This window comes from Panthera leo, chromosome C1, assembly GCF_018350215.1.
Source record: "Panthera leo isolate Ple1 chromosome C1, P.leo_Ple1_pat1.1, whole genome shotgun sequence".
In the NCBI taxonomy this organism is placed as follows: domain Eukaryota; kingdom Metazoa; phylum Chordata; class Mammalia; order Carnivora; family Felidae; genus Panthera; species Panthera leo.
In genome coordinates this window covers 30632635-30652155 of record NC_056686.1, presented here as the reverse complement: position 1 = coordinate 30652155, position 19521 = coordinate 30632635, and the positions used below count along the sequence as shown (strand labels likewise).

The window sequence follows — 19521 nt, the reverse complement described above, 5'->3', positions numbered from 1 at the left end:
CCAAGCAAGCTTTGAATTTTAGCAGCAAGGCCTAAACATTTTTAGCACTGGAAGGAATTACCATCATGCATTTGTCTCCGGTTTATGCAAGACCCTCTAGAACTAATAGGAAATGCTTCTGAGAACTCATGGGAAACAGTGAAGACTGATACCCATTCATCTTGGTTTCCACCCTTTACCCTCTGTTCTCCAGACGAATAAATGAGTGTGGTTTCTTGCTAATACCCTCCTTCTCAGGTGAGTCAGGATGCTCTTCTTGATATTAAATATTGTGATAATCTTTCTTAACGTTCACATTGAAGATATATTTGCCCGAGACAAAATTCCTATTGTCGTGGGAGGAACGAATTATTACATTGAGGCTCTGCTCTGGAAAGTTCTTGTCAGTACTAAGGTATGTTTAGTTCACTTGTAAGTCACTGAGGAAATGGGTTCCTCTTGCCAGCTAATTTTAGTGGGAGGAAGGTTGACTTTTGCTTATTTCTTATACTCAGCGACTTAATTTTCTTACTTAATATTCTGAAGCAAGTGCAACCTCCATATGTGAAGTGTGCTCCTGCGGGGTGTGGCCTGAGGGTAAGGGCTGTGTGTGGGAAAAATGCTTCTCTGTGGATTAATTAGCATCTCCATGTAAGTTAACAGTACATCAGTCTGACTCAGCATTTCTTGGCTGTAACAATCTATATGTCAGAGAGATGTCCAACACTAACCTTTCTAATGGAGATGCTATTGCATAGGGTGGAACTTTGCAAACTGTAATGTGCAGGCAATTCTGGTCCACTCTGGTCATTTGCTGAGAAGACTAGACTCATGGATATGTTAATACAGATGCGTTAGCCCTGGTTCCTGTTTATACTTCTGATGAGGAAGCAGGTACCTGAATACTTCCCTAGGCAGTAAGTCCTCTTTTGTTTGCTGTAGCCTCACAACACTACCACAGTGTATCGGAATTTTCTGTTATATGGTCTTTGTCTCACTATATGCCAGGACCTTCTGATTTCTCTCTATTCTGTATTCTCAACTCCCAGCAAGGTGCCTGACACACACACTGTCTCAGTGCTTGTTGAACTGTTAAATTAAATTTACTTGTAGATCTTCTTTTAATAGCCCCAGGAGATGGACACTGAGAAAGTGACTGACCGGAAAGTAGAGCTTGAAAAGGAGGATGGCCATGCACTCCACAAACGCTTAAGCCAGGTGGACCCAGAAATGGCTGCCAAGCTGCACCCACATGACAAGCGCAAAGTGGCCCGGTAAGAAAGCCTGGGCCCACTGACTTTGAATCCCTCTGGAATTGGGCAGTGAGTCGTTCCGTGTGCCTGGGTAATGAGAGGGCTTTGGCAATAGCAGTTGGTGGAGATTGGTGTGTTCCAGCTCACAGTTTGTGAGGCCCCCAGTTACTGCCTCAGTTCCCCTCCCTCAATAAATAATTGCACCCAACTTTGTTGTTAATTTAAAATGTATAGTACAATAGAGTTTTCCCTAGGGCCTATGTAATCGTGCTTCATTTTCTATTTGATCTCCCCTTGTATAGCAGTTTTCATGTAAATTTTTTCTGGCATGCAATTGGTTTACATTGTGATTTGAGTTTCATAATTAATTGTGCAATGCTGAGTTTTGCCCCAGCAGCTTTCCCAGTGGGAGGTGGATTTTATAAACCATCTCCTGGACCAGCTCACCTTTACATATGGAGGCTTTCTTGAAGGAAAGAGAGAGGTGGTGAATGAACTCATAAGGTCATGTTTTCTTAGGTTGTTTTGAAATTGCAGCTTCATGTGTTAGGTTTATTTTTTTTGCAGTGTTGGAAATGATACCATATCTGACAGGGTAGAGGATCTAACGAAGGACCTACTATATGGATGATTGGTTATACAGATTAAATATAACAACATATGGTATTGATAGGGATTTTTTAAAAATGTTTTTTAATTAAAAAAAAATTTTTTTTTTTTACATTTATTTATTTCTAAGAGACAGAGATAGAGCGTGAGTGGGAAGGGGCAGAGAGAGAGGGAGACACAGAATCTGAAGCAGGCTCCAGGCTCTGAGCTGTCAGCACAGAGCCCGATGCAGGACTCGAACTCACAAACCGCGAGATCATGACCTGAGCCGAAGTCGGACGCTTAACCGACTGAGCCACCCAGGTGCCCCCAAAATGTTTTTTAATTTAATTTGAGAGAGCGTGCATGCACACGTGTGCATGCGCAAGCAGGGGAGCGGCAGAGAGAGAGGGAGAGAGAGAATCCCAAGCAGGCTTTGCACTGTCAGCATAGAGCCTAACATGGGGCTTGATCTCACAAACTGAGGTCTTTACCTGAGCCAAAATCAAGAGTCAGATGCTTAACCGGCTGAGCCACCCAGGCACCCCTAGATCAGTGTTAATCCTTTTTTCATTATCTCCCACCACTCCCAACACATCTAGAGCTTTTTTAGAAATTTTTTTCTAATTGTGCCTCCCTGCCCTCCATGAAATTCAATACTAAAGAATAATATTTCTTCAGGTATGGTACCCCTTGAAGTGTCACACATCATTGTAATATCTAAGGTTTTTGCTCCCTTGGTAATGCACATTCTAGATAAATGAAGTTTATACTTTCAGTATCCAAACATTTTATTTTAAAGCATTTTAATAGAAATCTTTCAAACATTTTTGGAAAACGGAAATATTATGATGAACATTCATTTTTATATTATTTTATGACATAATCCTAGAGGTTGGTCTTTATTATCCTCTCCTTTTATTAATCAGTTTTCTTATCACGTCTCCTCATTTTGCTACTTCTAAACTAGTAATGAGTTGAGAATTGTGTCTTAGTAAGAGTCAATAGGTTCTAATCAAGAGCTCTAGAGTCTCTTCTTTAGAGAGGACTGGAAGACTTTTCATCTTTTAGTTTGAGACTATATTCTAATCTCCAGCTAAGTGAGATTATCTGTTACTACATATTTTCCCTCATAAGTCCTCTTTGAGTGACCATGGTATGGAAAGGCAAGGGGTCTCTATTCTTGTGTTAGAATTTCACACAAGTAGAATTGGGTCAGGAAGGGAAGGATCACTTTCAAGCTAATATGTTGCAATCACCCAGAGTGGTAGAGTATAAATTTGAGAGTTAAATTACTTAGTGCTGCATAACATAATAGATACGGACAGGCTGGATGGTAGCTTAAGAATAAGCATGTGAGTTCTTTCTTCAATGATCTTTGTGCTAGTAGAGTACTAAATTAGTTAGACGTGTTCTTCATTAACTTTAGACATATTTAAAAAGAAAGTTGATGAGCTGGATATACAACATACTTTTGTAACTGTGGGAAAGGCATCCCAGCGAGACTGGGCTTGTTGGCTTGTAACAGTCTCCCAAATAAGCTCTTTTACTGCTTACCTGAGGGTGAGTGAGTCCCATTCTATCTGTGTAGAAGAAGCCTGTTGTTTCTGAACCTAACTGATTTCAGAAAAGTTAATTTAGTATGTTTGGAAGAATAGTATTATTCTTACTTTATCCTAAGTTTTCTTTAGCATTGTTTCTTTTTTTAAAATATTTTTAATGTTTATTTATTTTTGAGAGAGAGAGAGAGAGACAGAGCATGAGTGGGGGGAGGGCCAGAAAGAGGGAAACGCAGAATCTGAAGCAGGCTCCAGGCTCTGAGCTGTCAGCACAGAGCCAGACTCGGGGCTCAGACTCATCAACCGCAAGATCATGACCTGAGCCGAAGATGGATGCTTAACCGACTGAGCCACCCAGGAGTCCCAGGATTCCTGCATGGCTTTGGGAGCTTATGCAATGAAAGTGTTCTGTAATAAATAGCCTCTTTCCTTGTTTCACTTGAGAATCAGTATTTTCTAATGGTTTTTATGGGTGTGCCCTCCCCCCTTTTAAATGACTTAGGAGCTTGCAAGTGTTTGAAGAAACGGGAATCTCTCATAGTGAATTTCTTCATCGTCAACACTCAGAGGAAGGTGGTGGTCCCCTTGGAGGCCCTCTGAAGTTCCCTAACCTTTGCATCCTCTGGCTTCATGCTGACCAGACAGGTAAAAGCCCTTTGATGCCTTAGAGTCCATCTGAGATAGAGCTTATTATATTACTATGTAGAAAATACTTAGAACCATGAGTGGCTCGTAATAAGCACTAAACAAGTGTTAGCTATTCATTTAATTACCATTATTCATTGACTTAATGAGGTACTTTGTTCCCTTCCCCTGGGTGTCTGTCTGGAATGGAAAGAAGGATAGCGCTGGCAGTAGGCTAAGATAGCGAGGCTGGATAAGATGAGATGGTGGTGTGAGTACGAGACTGCCATCCAGGGAAGGTCTGAAGAGAAAGAGAAGGAAGGCTCTGTAGTAGGAGGTCTGACTCCCTGGATTGGCTGGATGGAGGTTGTATCACTGATTATTCTAGAAGCAGCAGGCCTGAGAAATGGGTATGATAGTCAGTTGGCTAGCCTGATTATGGGGTTTCTTTTGTTTCCTTTTCGTTTGCTAAAGATGATCATGCCCTGTGATAGTACTAACTTCATCCAGCTAGCATTCAGTAAGCTTTCAATGAAATGTCAAGTACACTGCAGAGTACTTGGATTTCAGAGATGAATATGAGACAGTGCCTGTTTTTTAGGAGCTCCCAGTCCAGCGGGGTGCAAACAAGCTAGATCCTACATTGTGATAAATGCTGGGCTAGAAAGTGCTGTGAGGCCACAGACAAGGGATGATGAGCACTCTTCTGGGGGCATCCAGGGACCCATTTTTAAAGGTAACCTATGAGCTAGGTCTAGTATATGTGAACAGTATAGTGTAGCGATTAAAAGCACAGTCTCTGAGCCAGACTGGATTCAGATCCCTGCTCCACCATCTTCTGGCTATGTGAATTTTAAGGCAAGTTGGTGTACCTTCCTGTGCCTCAGTTTTCTATTCTGTAAAGTAGAAATAATGATAATAAAATAATAGTAGTAATACATACATCTTCATTGAAGATTAGATGAAATAATACACACAAAGTGCTCAGAATGTGCTTAACATGCGATAAGTCCTTAATAAATGCAAACTTTTTAGGAAGATAGGAAAAAAGGTTACTGTTACTGCAGGCTGAGAAGTAGCAATGGCAGATAATGTAGAGCATGATGGAAATGATGAAAATTTGTGGTTAAATTAATCTCAGGTGCAAGTTTATAGAAAAAGGTAATATTTAATGGATTTTTTAAAATTAAAACCTGTATTGCAGTTCAGCATAAAATAATGGAATCTGACTCATAGTGAAGCTGTCTTTGACCTCCACATCTGAATGATTATGACCCCTTACCCTTTGCTCCTTTGTCTGGCTCAGTAGTTCACAGTGTACCTCGGATGGGCTTGGATTAAAGTTTTTGTTCCTACCCAAGGTGTTATCTGAAAGTTCTTAAATGTGAAATAACACCAAGTTAGAGTAACAAATATAATGGAAAAAAGTAAGAAGAGTAAACCAGGGGTCTCACAGCTGCCTCTAAAGTAAACAATGAATACACATTCCATAATAAAATATTTGTCCTTCCTAATAGCTATAATTGTATGCTTCTCTTTATGTAATAAGACACGTGCTTCATTCTGGCTGTTTTATTGAAGTGCAGAGTCTTAAGTATGATAAAAATAATATGAATTATTCTATAATCTTTGGAGTGTGAACCCTTTCTTCCACTTGAACAAATGTTCTTCTTCGTGGCAGCCCGTCCATTCATCGTGTAAGTGTCTAGTGGGCACCTGTGACAGACTTGCTGGTTGATGGGCTAATTTGATTGAAGTTCTAGATGAGCGCTTGGATAAGAGAGTGGATGACATGCTTGCTGCTGGGCTCTTGGATGAACTAAGAGACTTTCACAGGCGCTATAATCAGAAGAAAGTTGCAGAAAACAGGTGAGGATTTGGCTATTACTTTGACCTACTCTCCATCCCTTGCTTATGGTCAAAAGACCATAAATGTACTGGCTTTGGATCTACTTGTTTATTATTAGCCTTTGTCCTTGGCATTGGCAAGGTTTGTTGGAAGGAGGTTTGGTGTACTTGTTAACAGTTGCACTTTCTAATCTGTCAGACATTCTCGGGAGTTAATTTTCAAGGGAATTAACCAGGGAGCTGGTGCGGGTCGGGGTGGGGTGGAGGAAGGTGGTTAGAGAGGCAGGGTCTCGGTTTCTCATCTATGAGATGAAATGGCTAGATCCTCTCCAAGGCCCCTGCTAGCTCTCAGATGCAATGGCTCATCTGCTGATGCTCTCCTATTCCCAGGCAGGACTATCAACATGGTATCTTCCAATCCATTGGCTTCAAGGAATTTCATGAGTACCTGGTCACTGAGGGAAAATGCACACCAGAGACCAGTAACCAGCTCCTAAAGAAAGGTGTGAATTCCTCCATTAAACCTAGCCTTGGACATCCTTGGGTGCCACAGTATCCTGCTGGTATGGTCTGAGAAAGAGCTGAGGCCAGAAGAGTCCCAAATGGCCTTCAGCTCAGAACTGAGATTCTTGTCTACCAGGTGTCTTCCAGTGTGCTGCTATGGTTCATTTTCTCTTCTTCTGGGCTGGGAGGGCTTGCCTTTCATCTGGGTGAGAACTTACAGGTTCTTAGATCTACTTTGCCTTTCAGGTATTGAGTCTCTGAAACAGGTGACCAAGAGATATGCCCGGAAGCAAAACCGATGGGTTAAAAACCGCTTTTTGAATAGTAAGTCTCATGTTTTTCCTTATCCCCTGGGTCTGTTTCCAATAGATGTCCTCACCTCGCCCGGAAAAGGAACTTTAGTTTCTGGACCTGTTCTAAGACTTGGGGACCTGATCTGGGGGAGGGTCCACCGCATAAATGACTGTCTAGGGATACTTTTTTGTAATGTCTCAGAGAACAAATTAAATCTTTCCAGTGAGGAAAAATGTGTTTCCCATGTGTTCCGCCTTACACCTTGAACACATGGGTGTTGACTGCAAAACAGACAAGAGCATAATAGCAACATCTTAGCAGAGTCAGTGCTCAGGGTTGATTTTAGCTTCACATTTTGTACCTGAAGTGCAGTCAGCTTTCTATAGGAACACTCTCCTAATTAAAATGGTTCTGGGGCACCCAGCTGTCTCAGTCAGAAGAGCATGTGACTCTTGATCTCGGGGTCTTGAGTTTGGGCCCCATGTTGGGTGTAGAGATTACAAGAAATAAATAAACTTTAAAAAAAAGAAAAAGAAAAATGGTTCTTAGGCCAGACGAGCAGTGTAGAGTCAGACCGTCACCAGCTCTCCCTGCATCGCCTTCATTTTCAGGTACGTGGTGCTTTAGAATGCTGCAGCCTTAGCTTCAGTTGAAGAGCACTTTTAAGGAACAGGGAAGGAAATTCTTGTTTATTTGACCCTATTCTGTGTCCTTGACGCTAAATTTGGTGCTAAACATATATTTCTGAGCCTGCGGGATAGGTGTTATTCTTTTATTTTTGCAGATAAGGAAATGGAGGCTTCGAGAAGTTAAATATCTTGCCAAAAACCTGCCAGCTGAATAAGCTGTATTGAATGCAGGCCTGACCCCCCCCCAACCCCCCCCCCCCCCCCCCCCACACACACACTGTACTTCATAGCACTCTTCTTGTTTCCTGTAGCTATAACTTTAGCTAGACAGCATTGGTATTGGGCCTCAGGTAAGAAATGGTGTGGTTATGAGCCAAATGGAGATTGATTTAAAAGAGATTGAATACCAGTGAAACACCAACTCTATCTTATAGGCACTTTTTAAATATGCTTCTAAATCATCCCGTTTACCTTTTGCCATTAGACTTCTGCTTTCAGTTATAGATAAGAACAGCTGAGGCCTCCGCTCTGCTCTTTAGTGTCTCTGAACACAAGCACCTTGGTCCATGTTGTTGACCACCGATCGCTACAGTTCTTTCTCCTGCTCTTGCTCTCTGCCAGACCTCTCTAGCATAGTTCTGGCACCATCAAGCTCTATATACTTCCTTCTCCTTACCCTGTTTTCTCTGCATGACCTTTTAGATAGGTGAATTCTTTGCTTCAGCTAAAATTGAAATTGAATTGCGTCAACGGACACTCACTACTACAGATTTCTAATGCAGCTTCTCTTCTCCCCAGGGCTAACAATTAATCTGTAACAAAAGATGTTTTTTTGTAATGATTTGAAACTTCCTCCTGTGGTAAAGCCACAGTAACTCCCCCATCTCTGAGTCCGGAGGGATTGATGGCCCAGAGCATCATCTGCCCATTCCTCATTCATGTGTATGTCGGCACAGTCCTGGTGCTAGAGTGAAAGGCGCAGCTGCCTTGTAAACCAGGAGCTGAGTGTGATTGGCCGGGGCTAGTCTGCGGGGATATGGTTCTGGCAAGAAGCCAGAGGGACTTCCCCGCCCCAACTTGGCCTTGGACCCAAGCCAGAAATAGCAGCTGGGAGCCGAGAACTTGTTGAAAGGTGCTTAGACAGGGCACAGAAGCCCAACAAAGGACTCAGAGGGGAAAGGAAAATATAGAGTGGCCTGAAAACAGGTGCAGAGCTTAGCCAAGGCCAGGTGTGCTGTGGATGCTGCCTGCACCCTCCTGGTCTCACCTTTCCGTGTGGTGGCAGGTGCAGCCCAGGCCATTTTATGAAGAATCTTATTTGTGGTTGGCACAATCAAAAGGCCAGCACCTGCCAGCCGTTGGCATCCTAAGGACTTTGATGTTTTTGTCCATGGGGAGATGCTCTTTGCCTTTAGGCAACTGACTTAACCTAGCGGTGGAAGGCAATGTAGTGTGTCTATAGATGGGGGAGGCTACCAGCGGAGACCTAACATGGTTGGCTCCAGTGGATGAAACGCCTGTAGCTGTACCCTAGGCGGTCTCCAGTCTCCTCTCCATTCAGAAGTGTTTACCAAAGGATGTTTTCTTGAATACTCCTGTAGATCTGTTTCCTAAAAGAAAGGGGCTCAACTAGTTCAATTTCAAGGCTTTCTAGTTTTCAGATTTAGTGGCTCATTGGCTGATAATTCTCCTGTTCCCGGTCCCCGATTATCGGTATGGTGTCAATGAGTTTCATGAATGCCATACTGCTGAGGGAATATATACAAACCCGAGACTAGTGCCTGTTCCTCAAGAAAGCTTTGAACTCTCTTGCCACAAGAGCAACATCACTGTAAGATGATAGGGAACTTAGAACAGGCATTTACTTCAAGCTGTTAGTTTATTTACTCCTGTGACGTGCTGTCTTTATATCACTAGAGCTATTACTCCATTCTGTTTTTCTGACTGATCTGGAAGATCCTGTCTCTGGAAGTCTGGATTATACAGCTAGACTTGTTGACTACAGATCAGTGAGCCTTCTAGGTCATTTTTGAATTGCATGTAGCCGTTTGTTCATATTTCTGGTTAGAATGGATGGCATGGTCAGCATGTTTATTCCTTTGGCTCCATATATTTCTCTTGAGGATTCTGGAGTCCTGGGCGCAGAATGGATTGGGTGTCAGAGGCTGACCTGTCACGTCTTCTCTTTGTCATTATTAGGACCTGGTCCCAGTGTCCCCCCAGTCTATGGCTTAGAAGTATCTGATGTCTCGAAGTGGGAGGAATCTGTTCTTGAACCTGCTCTTGAAATCGTGCAGAGTTTCATCCAGGTGATTATTAATCACAGTACTGCCTTTTGTCTGGCTTTCAGAGGGCTTTCCTCAGCTGGCACCTTTGTTGGTATGTCAGGGAACCAAGTTTTCTTTTCCATGGAATAGAGCAGAAGCGCTAGCTGCTTTTAGATCCCTGGAGGCTGTGTTTCTGCTTTCACATTTAGAAAGGTTGTTGCTAAAATCTGTCCGTCATATCTACCTGCTCTCTGGAATGAGAAAAAGGAATCTTGGGAAAATCCCACTCCCCTTAATATCAGAGAATAACATCCAAATCTCTTTGATTCAGTTGCTTTTCCCCCCATCTCCCCCACTCCCCCAACCCCGTTCTTTCAGGGCCACAAGCCTCTAGCTGCTCCAGTAAAGATGCCATGCAATGAAATGGAGAACAAGAGAAGTTATCACATGTGTGACCTCTGTGATCGAATCATCATTGGGGACCGTGAATGGGCAGGTAGAGTCTGGGGAAGGGCATGGAGACATCTGTTAAGGGTGGTTCACAGTGACTTCATGCAATTTAAGGTCTTTGGTAGGTTGAATGCTGGGGTCTGCTTATTAATAAAGGGACGGCCAGATTCCTCTAAGAGCCTAAGTACTCAAATTTCATGGACACTTTCCCATATCTGTGGGAGAGTTATGTGTGTATTCTGAATTTTAAAGGAAGGTCGTATGCCCTCCAACTTCAGCTAGAGTAGATATTTTATACTGAGGGGACTGCAGTTAACTTTCCAGAGCTCCTTTGACTTTCCTGATCCTACCTCCTAGGAGTTTCTGGGCCCTTCATGTTTAGACCTCAGTGCGGGTGAGGTAGGAGTATAAGGGAAGCCAGCCAACTCACCCGGGAGACCCAGACGCAGAGCCAGCTGTGGGGAGGCGGGAGGACGTGCTCCTCCTGAGTACACCCTTTGCAAGCAGGGTCTCTTTGGTAACTGTTAGGGTATTGTGTTGAAGCTGTGGTGATGCTGAGCCTGTGATGGAGAGTGTTGAGAGGAGCGGTGGCAGCTGACTGTCCCACACGGATAAAGATGGTGATCGGTGATCAAAGGGTGCTGTCTTCTTTCAAGGCACTCATGACCACCCAGCGGCGGCCCTGCCCTAAAGCTCTCTTTCCCTCTCAGAGCCTGGATCCACCTCTGCCACAGATTCACACCCGCACTCCCCTGTCCGATTCCTCTGGTCCTCCGGTCAGAGCCCACAAAGGCCCGGGGCCTCCGAGCCTTCAGCTCACACTGTATTTGGAAACTGGTTTAAAGCTCACTCCTTTTGAGCACAGTAGGGCTTGTACTATACCCAGTGGCTGGAATCCTTCTGTTCCGAGTACTGCCTTGCATGGGATTCTCATAGAAATGGGGTTTTCTCCTCATTCCAACCAATAGAATGATTACTTCTATTAACTGGTAACGCTGGCAAAATGAACGCCATTGTCAGAGACTGGGGATGGCTGTGATTTGCTCAAGCGGCAGAAGAAGCCTCGATTGTCGTTGGTTTATAATGATGAAAGGGAAAGAGAAAGAGAGTGTCTGATTGTTTTTTCTAAAGGAAACTTAGTGGTTCGATTTGTCGAATGTCCTTCAGGGATAGCCTTAAAGAAGCAACATTTGTGAGCCTTTTGTGAGCTTAGCTTGTGTGAGCCCTTCTATAGTGCCATCTGTCAAGTCCTTGCTCCCATCCCCTGCTGCCGTGGAGAGCCAGGCCAGAAGCCCGCCTCCCCCCACTTTTTTTGCCTTAGGCTCTAGCTGGAGAATAAAGCTGACTTTTTCCCCCACATAAACTTTTCTTTGACTTCTAACCTCTTCTTTACTTTTTTTTTTTTTGCTCCAAAACCTTTAAAATGATGTTTTTAATATATATCAAAGAGCATTTAATCTAGTCATCTTCTTTTCAAATGCTTCCAAATAAGATTTCCTTGAAAAAGAAAAAATAAAAAGAAGGTTGTATGAGTTAGTTAGAGGGTGGGAACAGTCTTTGGGGTGAGAGGTCAGAGATTGATACCAGGAAGCAGTGGCCTTTCAGCTTTACTGCTTCTGTGGACTCTCCAAAGGGATCGTCAGAGAAGAATGCTTCCCGTTATCTCTCTGGAGCATTGTGTGCTTGGAGAATGTGAGGCTTGTGAGTTAGTCATTCGAATGGCTTATCTGACCCAGGCATGGGGATGTCAGACCAGGAGGGCAACGTGTGTGAGCAGGGAAGAAGTGGAAAGGACAGCTCTGGGTGCTCGGGGGCTGATGCAGACAAGGACCTGGATTTGGCATTTTTAGCTGAGTGAGTGGAAAGGTAATGTATCTGTAACAGGAAGCCCCATGCTGGAAAAGTGCATCTACAGCCCCGAATCTGGAAAATTGGGGCTCTTTTTGAGCTATAGATGAGCCGAAGAACTTACCTGCTATGTGTCCTTGGACAAAATTTAAGTCCTCTGTGAACTTCAGTTTCGTCCTGTATCAAATGAGCTGAATAATACCGTCCTGCAAGATTGCTGTGAGGATTAGTGATGTAAATAAAGGACCCAGCAGGGTATGCTTGATGCTTCCCTTAAAAATGCTAAGCAGCTATACCAGCACATGTGTTGATCCTGTTATTGTTAAAGAAAAGGATTGTATAGTTAATTCTTATGCTTCTAGGATTGATTCTAGAAAGTTCTAAGGAGGGGCACCTGGGTGGCTCAGTTGGTTAAGCATCCAACTTTGGCTCCGGTCACGAGGTCATGATCTTGGGGTTCGCAAGTTCGAGCTCCGTATTGGGCTCTGTACTGACAGCTCAGAGCCTGGAGCCTGCTTCAGATTCTGTTGTCTCCCTCGCTCTCTGCCCCTCCCCCATGCCTGCTCTGTCTCCCAAAAATAAATAAACCTTAAAAAAAAATTTAGAAAGTTCTAATGAATTGTTTTTTTGTTGTTGTTATTGTTTTGTCTCAGCACATATAAAATCCAAATCCCACTTGCACCAGCTGAAGAAAAGAAGAAGATTGGACTCAGATGCTGTCACTGCAATAGAAAATCAGAGTATTTCTCCAGACTGTGACAAAGAGCTTAAAGAGAAAGGATCCCCAGAGCAGAATGAGAAAGAGCTGAAATCCAGTGTTTAAGAGACATGTCCCGGAGCCTTTGCACAGGTAGGGATCCAGTTCAGGAGGGAGGGTTATGTCTGTGTCCCCGTCTGGGCTGAGGAGTGCTATGCAGAAAGCCCCCACCATTTTTTTTCTTCTGTGGTGTAGTTTTTGTTTTTGTTTTTTTAATTTTTTTTTTTTTAACGTTTATTTATTTTTGAGACAGAGAGAAACAGAGTATGAACGGGGGAGGGTCAGAGAGAGGGAGACACAGAATCTGAAACAGGCTCCAGGCTCTGAGCTGTCAGCCCAGAGCCCGACTCGGGGCTCGACTCAGGGCGAGATCGTGACCTGAGCCGAAGTCGTTCGCTCAACCTACTGAGCCACCCAGGCGCCCCTGTGGTGTAGTTTTAAAGTCTCACGTTCTCTGTCATGGAAACAGCAGGTCTTGTTAGCTTCTTGTTTGGCTGGTGTGTCTGGTAATGATGATTTTGGGAAGGGATTTTTTTTCCCCTTTTAACCTTAAAGGTTCTATTTTTAAAAGAGGTGCAGATTGTACTTTTTTATACTTGAGGATCTTTCTGGTAATGAACACTGAATTCCCTATATCCCTTTAGAAAGAAGTTTTTATGTCCCTGACTCTGGCTAAAAATATCTCCTTTCCAGATACTTTTATAGATGAAGGAAGTCTTGTGAGCCACAGATCAGGAGTTCTGGATTTGAGTGAATGGCAGGAAAGGACCAGCCCCAGTGAGAAGATTAAGTGAACTCGACCAGTTCTTGGAATTCCACAGAGAAGGAGAGAAGGAGGTGGTCGTGATGTGGTGCTTGAAAACTAAAGACTTCAACATTTGTTGCACTCTTCCTGGTGATAATTACTGTCACTACTGTCTTTCTATTGGCTTAGGAGTCTATATATTTTTTGAAAGTTAAATAAAGAAAAAGTTCCCAAGAGTCTCTTTAGTGCTTAAAAAATGTATATTCCATGTCTAGTTTATACACAGTAGGCTGTGTTATCAACATGATAGCCTTTTCTCAGTCTTGACATCCTTCATATGTTCGTGCTGTCTATTCATTATTTAGCAAATGTTTATTGAGCACTTAGTATATTCCTGGAAGACCTCTGGAGAGGGTCTTTTATTGAAGATTTGTGATTTCCAGCAACGTTGAGTATATGTATGTATTTAGTATAAAATTAAGTATGTTTGTGTTTACAGTTCAGCAACATTGATTATGTTCACAATGCTATAAAACAGTCACCTCTGTTTCTAAAACTTTTTCATCACCCCAAACAAGGCGTATCCATTAAGCAGTAACTCCACTCAAGTAATATTTTATTTGTTAAGAATCTGCCATATGTGAGGCTAGAGGGAATACAGAGATAAAATGAGACGTCATTCTTGCTTTCAGGGAGCTTTGTTCATACTGTACAAACAACCAGTCTAGGGAAGAGAATATCTAAAGGCCATAAGAGGTGTGTAGAATTGCACTTAGGAGGGGAAGGGGTGGTGAAAGAAGGAGCATTTCTGCTGGACCTTAAAAGCAGTTCTTGGGGTGGCTGTGTGGCTCAGTCGGTTAAGTGTCCAACTCTCGATCTCAGCTCAGGTCATGATCTCATAGTTCGTGAGTTTTGAGCCCCGTGTCTGGCTCTGCACTGACAGTGTGGAGCCTGCTTGGGATTCTCTCTCTCCCTCTCTCTGCCCTTCCCTCTCTCCCCCACCGCCCCCCCCCAACATAAATAAACTTAAAAAAAAAAAAAAGCAAGTCTTGGTTAGCCATGTGCTAACTCTCCTCCACAGGAGGAGAAGGTAAAGAACTATTGAACTTGATTGACTTTTTTAAACAGTGCTGAACTCCATAGCCTCACCTACCTTTTCCCCCCCTTCTAACAATTTTTACAAGTTTTAACTTTTTCACTAAATTTTGTTCCAAAATTAAAATGGTATAAAAAAACATTCATTGAGAAATCTCACTCCCGTCTCTATCCCCTTCTCCCCCAATCCATAATTACTTTATTAGTTTCTTATAGCTCTCGAGTTTTTTTAATGCAAAAATGAATAGATACAAATATATATTCTTTTCTTCCTCCCCTTACCCAAAAAGATAGCATTTAGCACATACTGTCTTCATGTGTCACCTTACCTGTTGGCAATATCCGGGTGTGCATGGATTTCTCCTGCTGCTGCTGGCAGGTCTCTTGTTTGGGGCCGTAACCACCTACCCGAGAGTTCCCCAGTTAACCCCCAGCAGGGTTCACCTACCTTGTATACTGAACTTCATTCAGATGCCAGTGTTTAGGCCCAGACCAGCCTCTGAGGAATTCTTGAGGTATGGCCAGCCCATTCCTTCAGCCAGCAGGTTCCCTGGGACTTACTATGTCCCAAAGCTTGGTGCTTTGCTAGACTCAGGAGGTACAGGGGTGATCCAGGTCCACACTGATGAAATAATCACAGAATTACAGCGGGTGTACACAAAGGACACTTGCTGTAAGAGCAAGTAATCTAATCTGAGGACCTCCCCGCCGGCCCCTGCCTTGGTGCGGGGGAGTGTGTGCCTGTGTTGGGGGAAGGCATGTGCTGAGGCACGTGGTGTGGCACAGCAGGACACTAGGGCAGGAGTCAGCCCAGGCCTGCAGATATGGTAGCGCGCGACCTGGAAAAGTGGGGGTTCTCCACGTGACTTGGGCAGCTTCTCTTCTCCCTCCTTGCCCACTCTGTGGGATATCCTTGGGCCCCTTGAGTTTTATTGAGCTTTACCCATTTTTAACTGCTTTGAATTTCAATGGTTTTTTATAGTCCAAGAAATTATCTTTGTATCCACCCCATGTTCCTTTTTTTTTTTTTTTTTTTTTTTGAATTTTTAAAAATGGTTTTGGGAGAGACAGAGCGCAAGCGGGGGAGGGGCAGAGAGAGAAGGAGACACAGAATCCGAAGAGGCTCCAGGCTGTCAGCACAGAGCCCGACGCGGGGCTCAAACTCAGACTGCAAGATCATGACCTGAGCCACCCCGGCGCCCCACCCCATGTTGTTCTTTACACTAAATGAACATAGTATAATTTTCCCAATCAGTTTTTTATTAGCTACTTCAGGAGCTAACAAGGCAGGAAGCCACATGTCCCCACTGGAAGTGGTGATGAATACTTGACTGTGGGTCAAGCAAGACCAAGCTTTATATACTTTCTCTTCTCACACAGCCCTGCGGTGGGGTGGGGTGGGGGATGCTATTTCTCTCCCCATTACCCGTGGGGGAAGGGGCCCAGCACAGGAGCACAGCCAGCCAGCCCCGGAGCTGGAATCCAGGTGAGGCCTTCACAGCACTGTTAAGCTAGCTGTTTTTAGGAGGAGCCTTAGTCACTGAAATGCACTTCACTCAAGTTGCTAAATATATTTTAAAGCTTTAAAAGTTTCAGTGGAGAAGCAGGAAAAACTAGTTTTCATAATCCTACCTCAAAAAGCCTTTAATCCTTTCATCTGAATGAAGTACCTGGAGGAACTCATTGCTATCTCTATGGCAATCGGAAATAAGGAATTTCTTGAAAGAAAACATCCAAGTGCCTAATATTTATGAAGTACCTACGACGTTTAAGGCGCTGAGGTTGTGCCCACTGTCCCTATTCTTAGAAACTATAAATTCAGCCGGACGGAACTCCTTCCCCATCAGGAGAGAGCTCAGGGAAGAGGAACACTCCCGGGAAATCAGCCTGGTGCCCTGGTCTGAGGCACTGCACTCGGGTAGATTTCCCCTTCTCCGCCTGCTACCTTCTGAATGACTTTGCTGTTGAGTGTAGGGAAGGAAAGTAGTTCCTCCTAGTGATTGTCCTAAGTGTAGAGATGAAAGGATCCTTGGCACCTTCTTGTGCACATGGGGAAACTGAGGCCCCAAACATGGATGTTCCATTGTCACAGCAGGACAAACTTCAGCTTCCCTCTCCTCTCTCACTACTACCAAGTCTCATTCCAGATCTCATTTGAGAGCTGGAAGGAACCACGGAGACTAGCCCTGGGCTATTTGTTCAGCCCGGAGGGAGGATGAGGAATGCCATTTTGTACCATCTGGCCTCAGCTGATCCCCAGACAAGCAGAGCCATTTAGTTCAGGTGCTCAAGAGTCCCCAGTCCACAGCAGTGCTATCTAAATGGCTTTGATAATTAATTCCAACACTCAGCAAGCTATTAGGTCCATCTACCTCTGTTGGTAAAAAGTTTTTCCCTGGTTTTATTGAGATAAAATTGACGCATAAAGTAAAAATCTTGGCAAGGATTCACATTTCTTGTAGTTTAGGCAATGCTGCTTTGAAGCGGTAGGAAATACTCTGAAAAGGGAGCTGGATTCTTAGTCTTTACAATATTTTGCTTGATGGGGCACCTGGGTGGCTCCGTCCGTTAAGCGTCTGACTTCGGCTCAGGTCATGATCTTGTGGTTCGTGAGTTCAAGCCCCACGTCGGGCCCTGTGCTGACAGCTCAGAGCCCAGGGCCTGCTTCGGATTCTGTGTCTCCCTCTCTCTCTGCCCCTCCCTCACTCACACTCTGTCTCTCTCTCAAAAATAAACATTAAAAAAGATTTAAAATATTTTGCTTGGTTTTCAAGACTAAGCAAGGAAACAGTTCCGTCTACACGGTTTGATCCTTTGTAACCCTCAGTAACTCTTTGTATTCTTAGCCTCAGTTCCCACAAAGAGGATTTTTCCGCTTAAAACACAGCACAACATTAGAAACAAAACAAAAAACACTAGAAGGCAAGCTTTTATGAATGTAGTAACCTGTCTATATATTCCCAACATCTAAAACGTCAAATATTGGTTGACTTAAGCGCATGAAAGGATAAAAGCTAAGTGGTTCTCTACATAAATGATCTGCTTTAATCATTAAATAGCCTTTAACCAGGATGAAGAAAACTTGAGTTGGTAGCCACAGGAAAGAATTTTCATCATTTGATTATCACCTGCTTGGGCGGTTAGGGCTCTGTTCTAAAAAGATGGCTAACTGGTCACTTGTAAAACTACCGTGAATACGTACAAAGGAAGCTGCATGATTGTACTGGTTAGAATAAAAGGCTAAGCTGCTCTAACAAAGAGACTCAACAATGCGGCGGCTTAAAGAACAGAGAAGTTTGTTTCTTTTTCACATGAACAACTCTCACGTAACATTTCTGAAGTGCACCATCCGGGTCAGTGGGGCAGCCGTGCTCCCAGCAGTCATTCAAGGACACGGGTTCCTTATATCGTGTTGCTTTTCCATCCTCAGGGGGGCCATTGTCATCACCTGCGTGATTGAAACTGGGTCATCACTGGTTGCAGGCAGTGAGAAGGGGAAAAAGAGCGTAGAGGAGACACCCGAAACCCTAAGGCCTACACCCTGCAGTGGCACGCAGGCTTCACACTTTTCGCTGGCAAGAGCTTAGTCATATGGCCGTCTACACTACCTGCAACGGCCGCTGAGACATGTAGTCAAGCCGTGTGCCAAGAAAAAAATGGGAGAGCAGATTTGGGTGGGCAAGTTGCAGTCTCCACTAAACACATACTTGTTATCGTGGAAAGAGCACCGGACTCCAGGCTGGTGTAACTAATTAGCTCTGATATCTTGCTGGGGGCAAATCTCTCTATTTACCCATCTGTGAGGTCAATGAGCTGTATGAGCTGACTGCTGAACTATTTCAAAAAAAAGTAAAGCTTGACAAAAATCTTGGCTGGTGAGATTTTTAAAGACAGGTTGAAAAAAGCGTAAGGAAAGAGGCTGAGCCGCGGAGGGCCAATGGCCAACACTCAAGATGGTGGGGAGGAATGATAGGGTTTGGGTGACATTGTGAAATAAGCCAACTACGGGCTGTCGCTACTTCTAGACTTCTTTTTACGTGGAAAAAAAGAAACTGCTATTTGTACCTGCAGCTGAGCTCTTTGCTATCTAATATATTGTCTCTGTGACCTTTGGAAAATGGCTCAAGCAGCCTGGGCTTCCTCATATATAAAATGGAGTTATTAGCTCCATTCCAGAAGACATCGTGAGGTTTAAATGAAGTCCTTTTGAAAACAGCATAGTTGTTGCCATTTGCTGGGCAATACAGTGTCCAGTAAATGGTAGGTATAAATTGGATTTATTTGCTTCACTGTGGAAAAATTGTTAATGCTACTCAAGTGTTGGTTCCCGGAAGTTGTCAGGTCAAGCTCTGACTCAAAACTGATTAATTTAGTGGCCGATAATGCTAATGGCCAAAAACAGTGCCTCAGGCATTATCTGTCACCCAACCAGCGATTAGTTGTTGTTGTTTGCCTGTTTTTTTAATAAAAAAAAAAATTGTTTTAAGTAAACTCTACAGCCAATGTGGGGCTCAATCTCACGACCTCGAGATCAAGAGTCAAACGCTGTGTGGACTGAGCCAGCCAGGTGCCCCTATTGTTTTTTAACGCATATGATTTCTTCATGGGTTAGCTCATTTACTTGAACTGTGTTCTTCATTTGAAATGCTCTTTTCTGCTGCTTTTTACTTGCAGCTGAACACTTTCCTATCTGACATATTGTCTCTGTGATCTTGGGAAAATGAGCTCCTATACATCTTTGAAGACCCAAATAGGATATCCTCTCCTTAGACAAAGCTTCGTTGGCAACTCTCAGGAGGCTTAGTTTCTCCTTCTTCTGGGTTTTCATAGCAGGTTTGTCTTTCTTTCTTTCTTTCTTTCTTTCTTTCTTTCTTTCTTCTCTCTCTTCTTTCTTTCTTTCTTTCTTTCTTCTTCCTCTCTCATTCTTCTTTCTTTCTTTCTTTCTTTCTTCTTTCTCTCTCTCTCTTCTTTCTTTCTCTCTCTTTCTTTCTTTCTCTCTCTCTCTTCTTTCTTTCTTTCTCTCTCTCTTCTTTCTTTCTTTCTTTCTTTCTTTCTTTCTTCTTTCTCTCTCTCTTCTTTCT

General features: G+C 43.5%; 1 protein-coding gene and 1 long non-coding RNA gene across 9 annotated transcripts in view; one reads left to right on the top strand and one right to left on the bottom strand.

Moving 5' to 3' along the window:
- TRIT1 (tRNA isopentenyltransferase 1) overlaps positions 1-13579 on the top strand; it is a 43055-nt gene extending 29476 nt beyond the window's left edge. For 5 of the 8 annotated variants that reach the window (XM_042951197.1, XM_042951198.1, XM_042951199.1 and 2 more), the window contains exons 3-12: positions 296-394; positions 1108-1253; positions 3882-4024; positions 5761-5872; positions 6242-6354; positions 6602-6679; positions 9478-9587; positions 9924-10041; positions 12497-12693; positions 13294-13579. In XM_042951197.1, coding sequence (XP_042807131.1) covers positions 296-394; positions 1108-1253; positions 3882-4024; positions 5761-5872; positions 6242-6354; positions 6602-6679; positions 9478-9587; positions 9924-10041; positions 12497-12666 — 1089 coding nt within the window. In that variant the 3' untranslated portion in view covers positions 12667-12693; positions 13294-13579. Of the gene's footprint in view, positions 1-295; positions 395-1107; positions 1254-3881; positions 4025-5760; positions 5873-6241; positions 6355-6601; positions 6680-9477; positions 9588-9923; positions 10042-12496; positions 12694-13293 lie in introns of those variants that run through there. The other 3 variants (XM_042951203.1, XR_006205874.1, XM_042951202.1) reach the window with 3 other exon arrangements.
- On the bottom strand, positions 11389-15440 carry LOC122227056. Its single transcript, XR_006205875.1, has 3 exons — positions 14889-15440; positions 11968-12156; positions 11389-11492 (listed from the first exon to the last, which is right to left on the bottom strand). It is a non-coding gene; the product is annotated as an uncharacterized LOC122227056 (long non-coding RNA).
- Positions 15441-19521: the final 4081 nt, after the last annotated feature.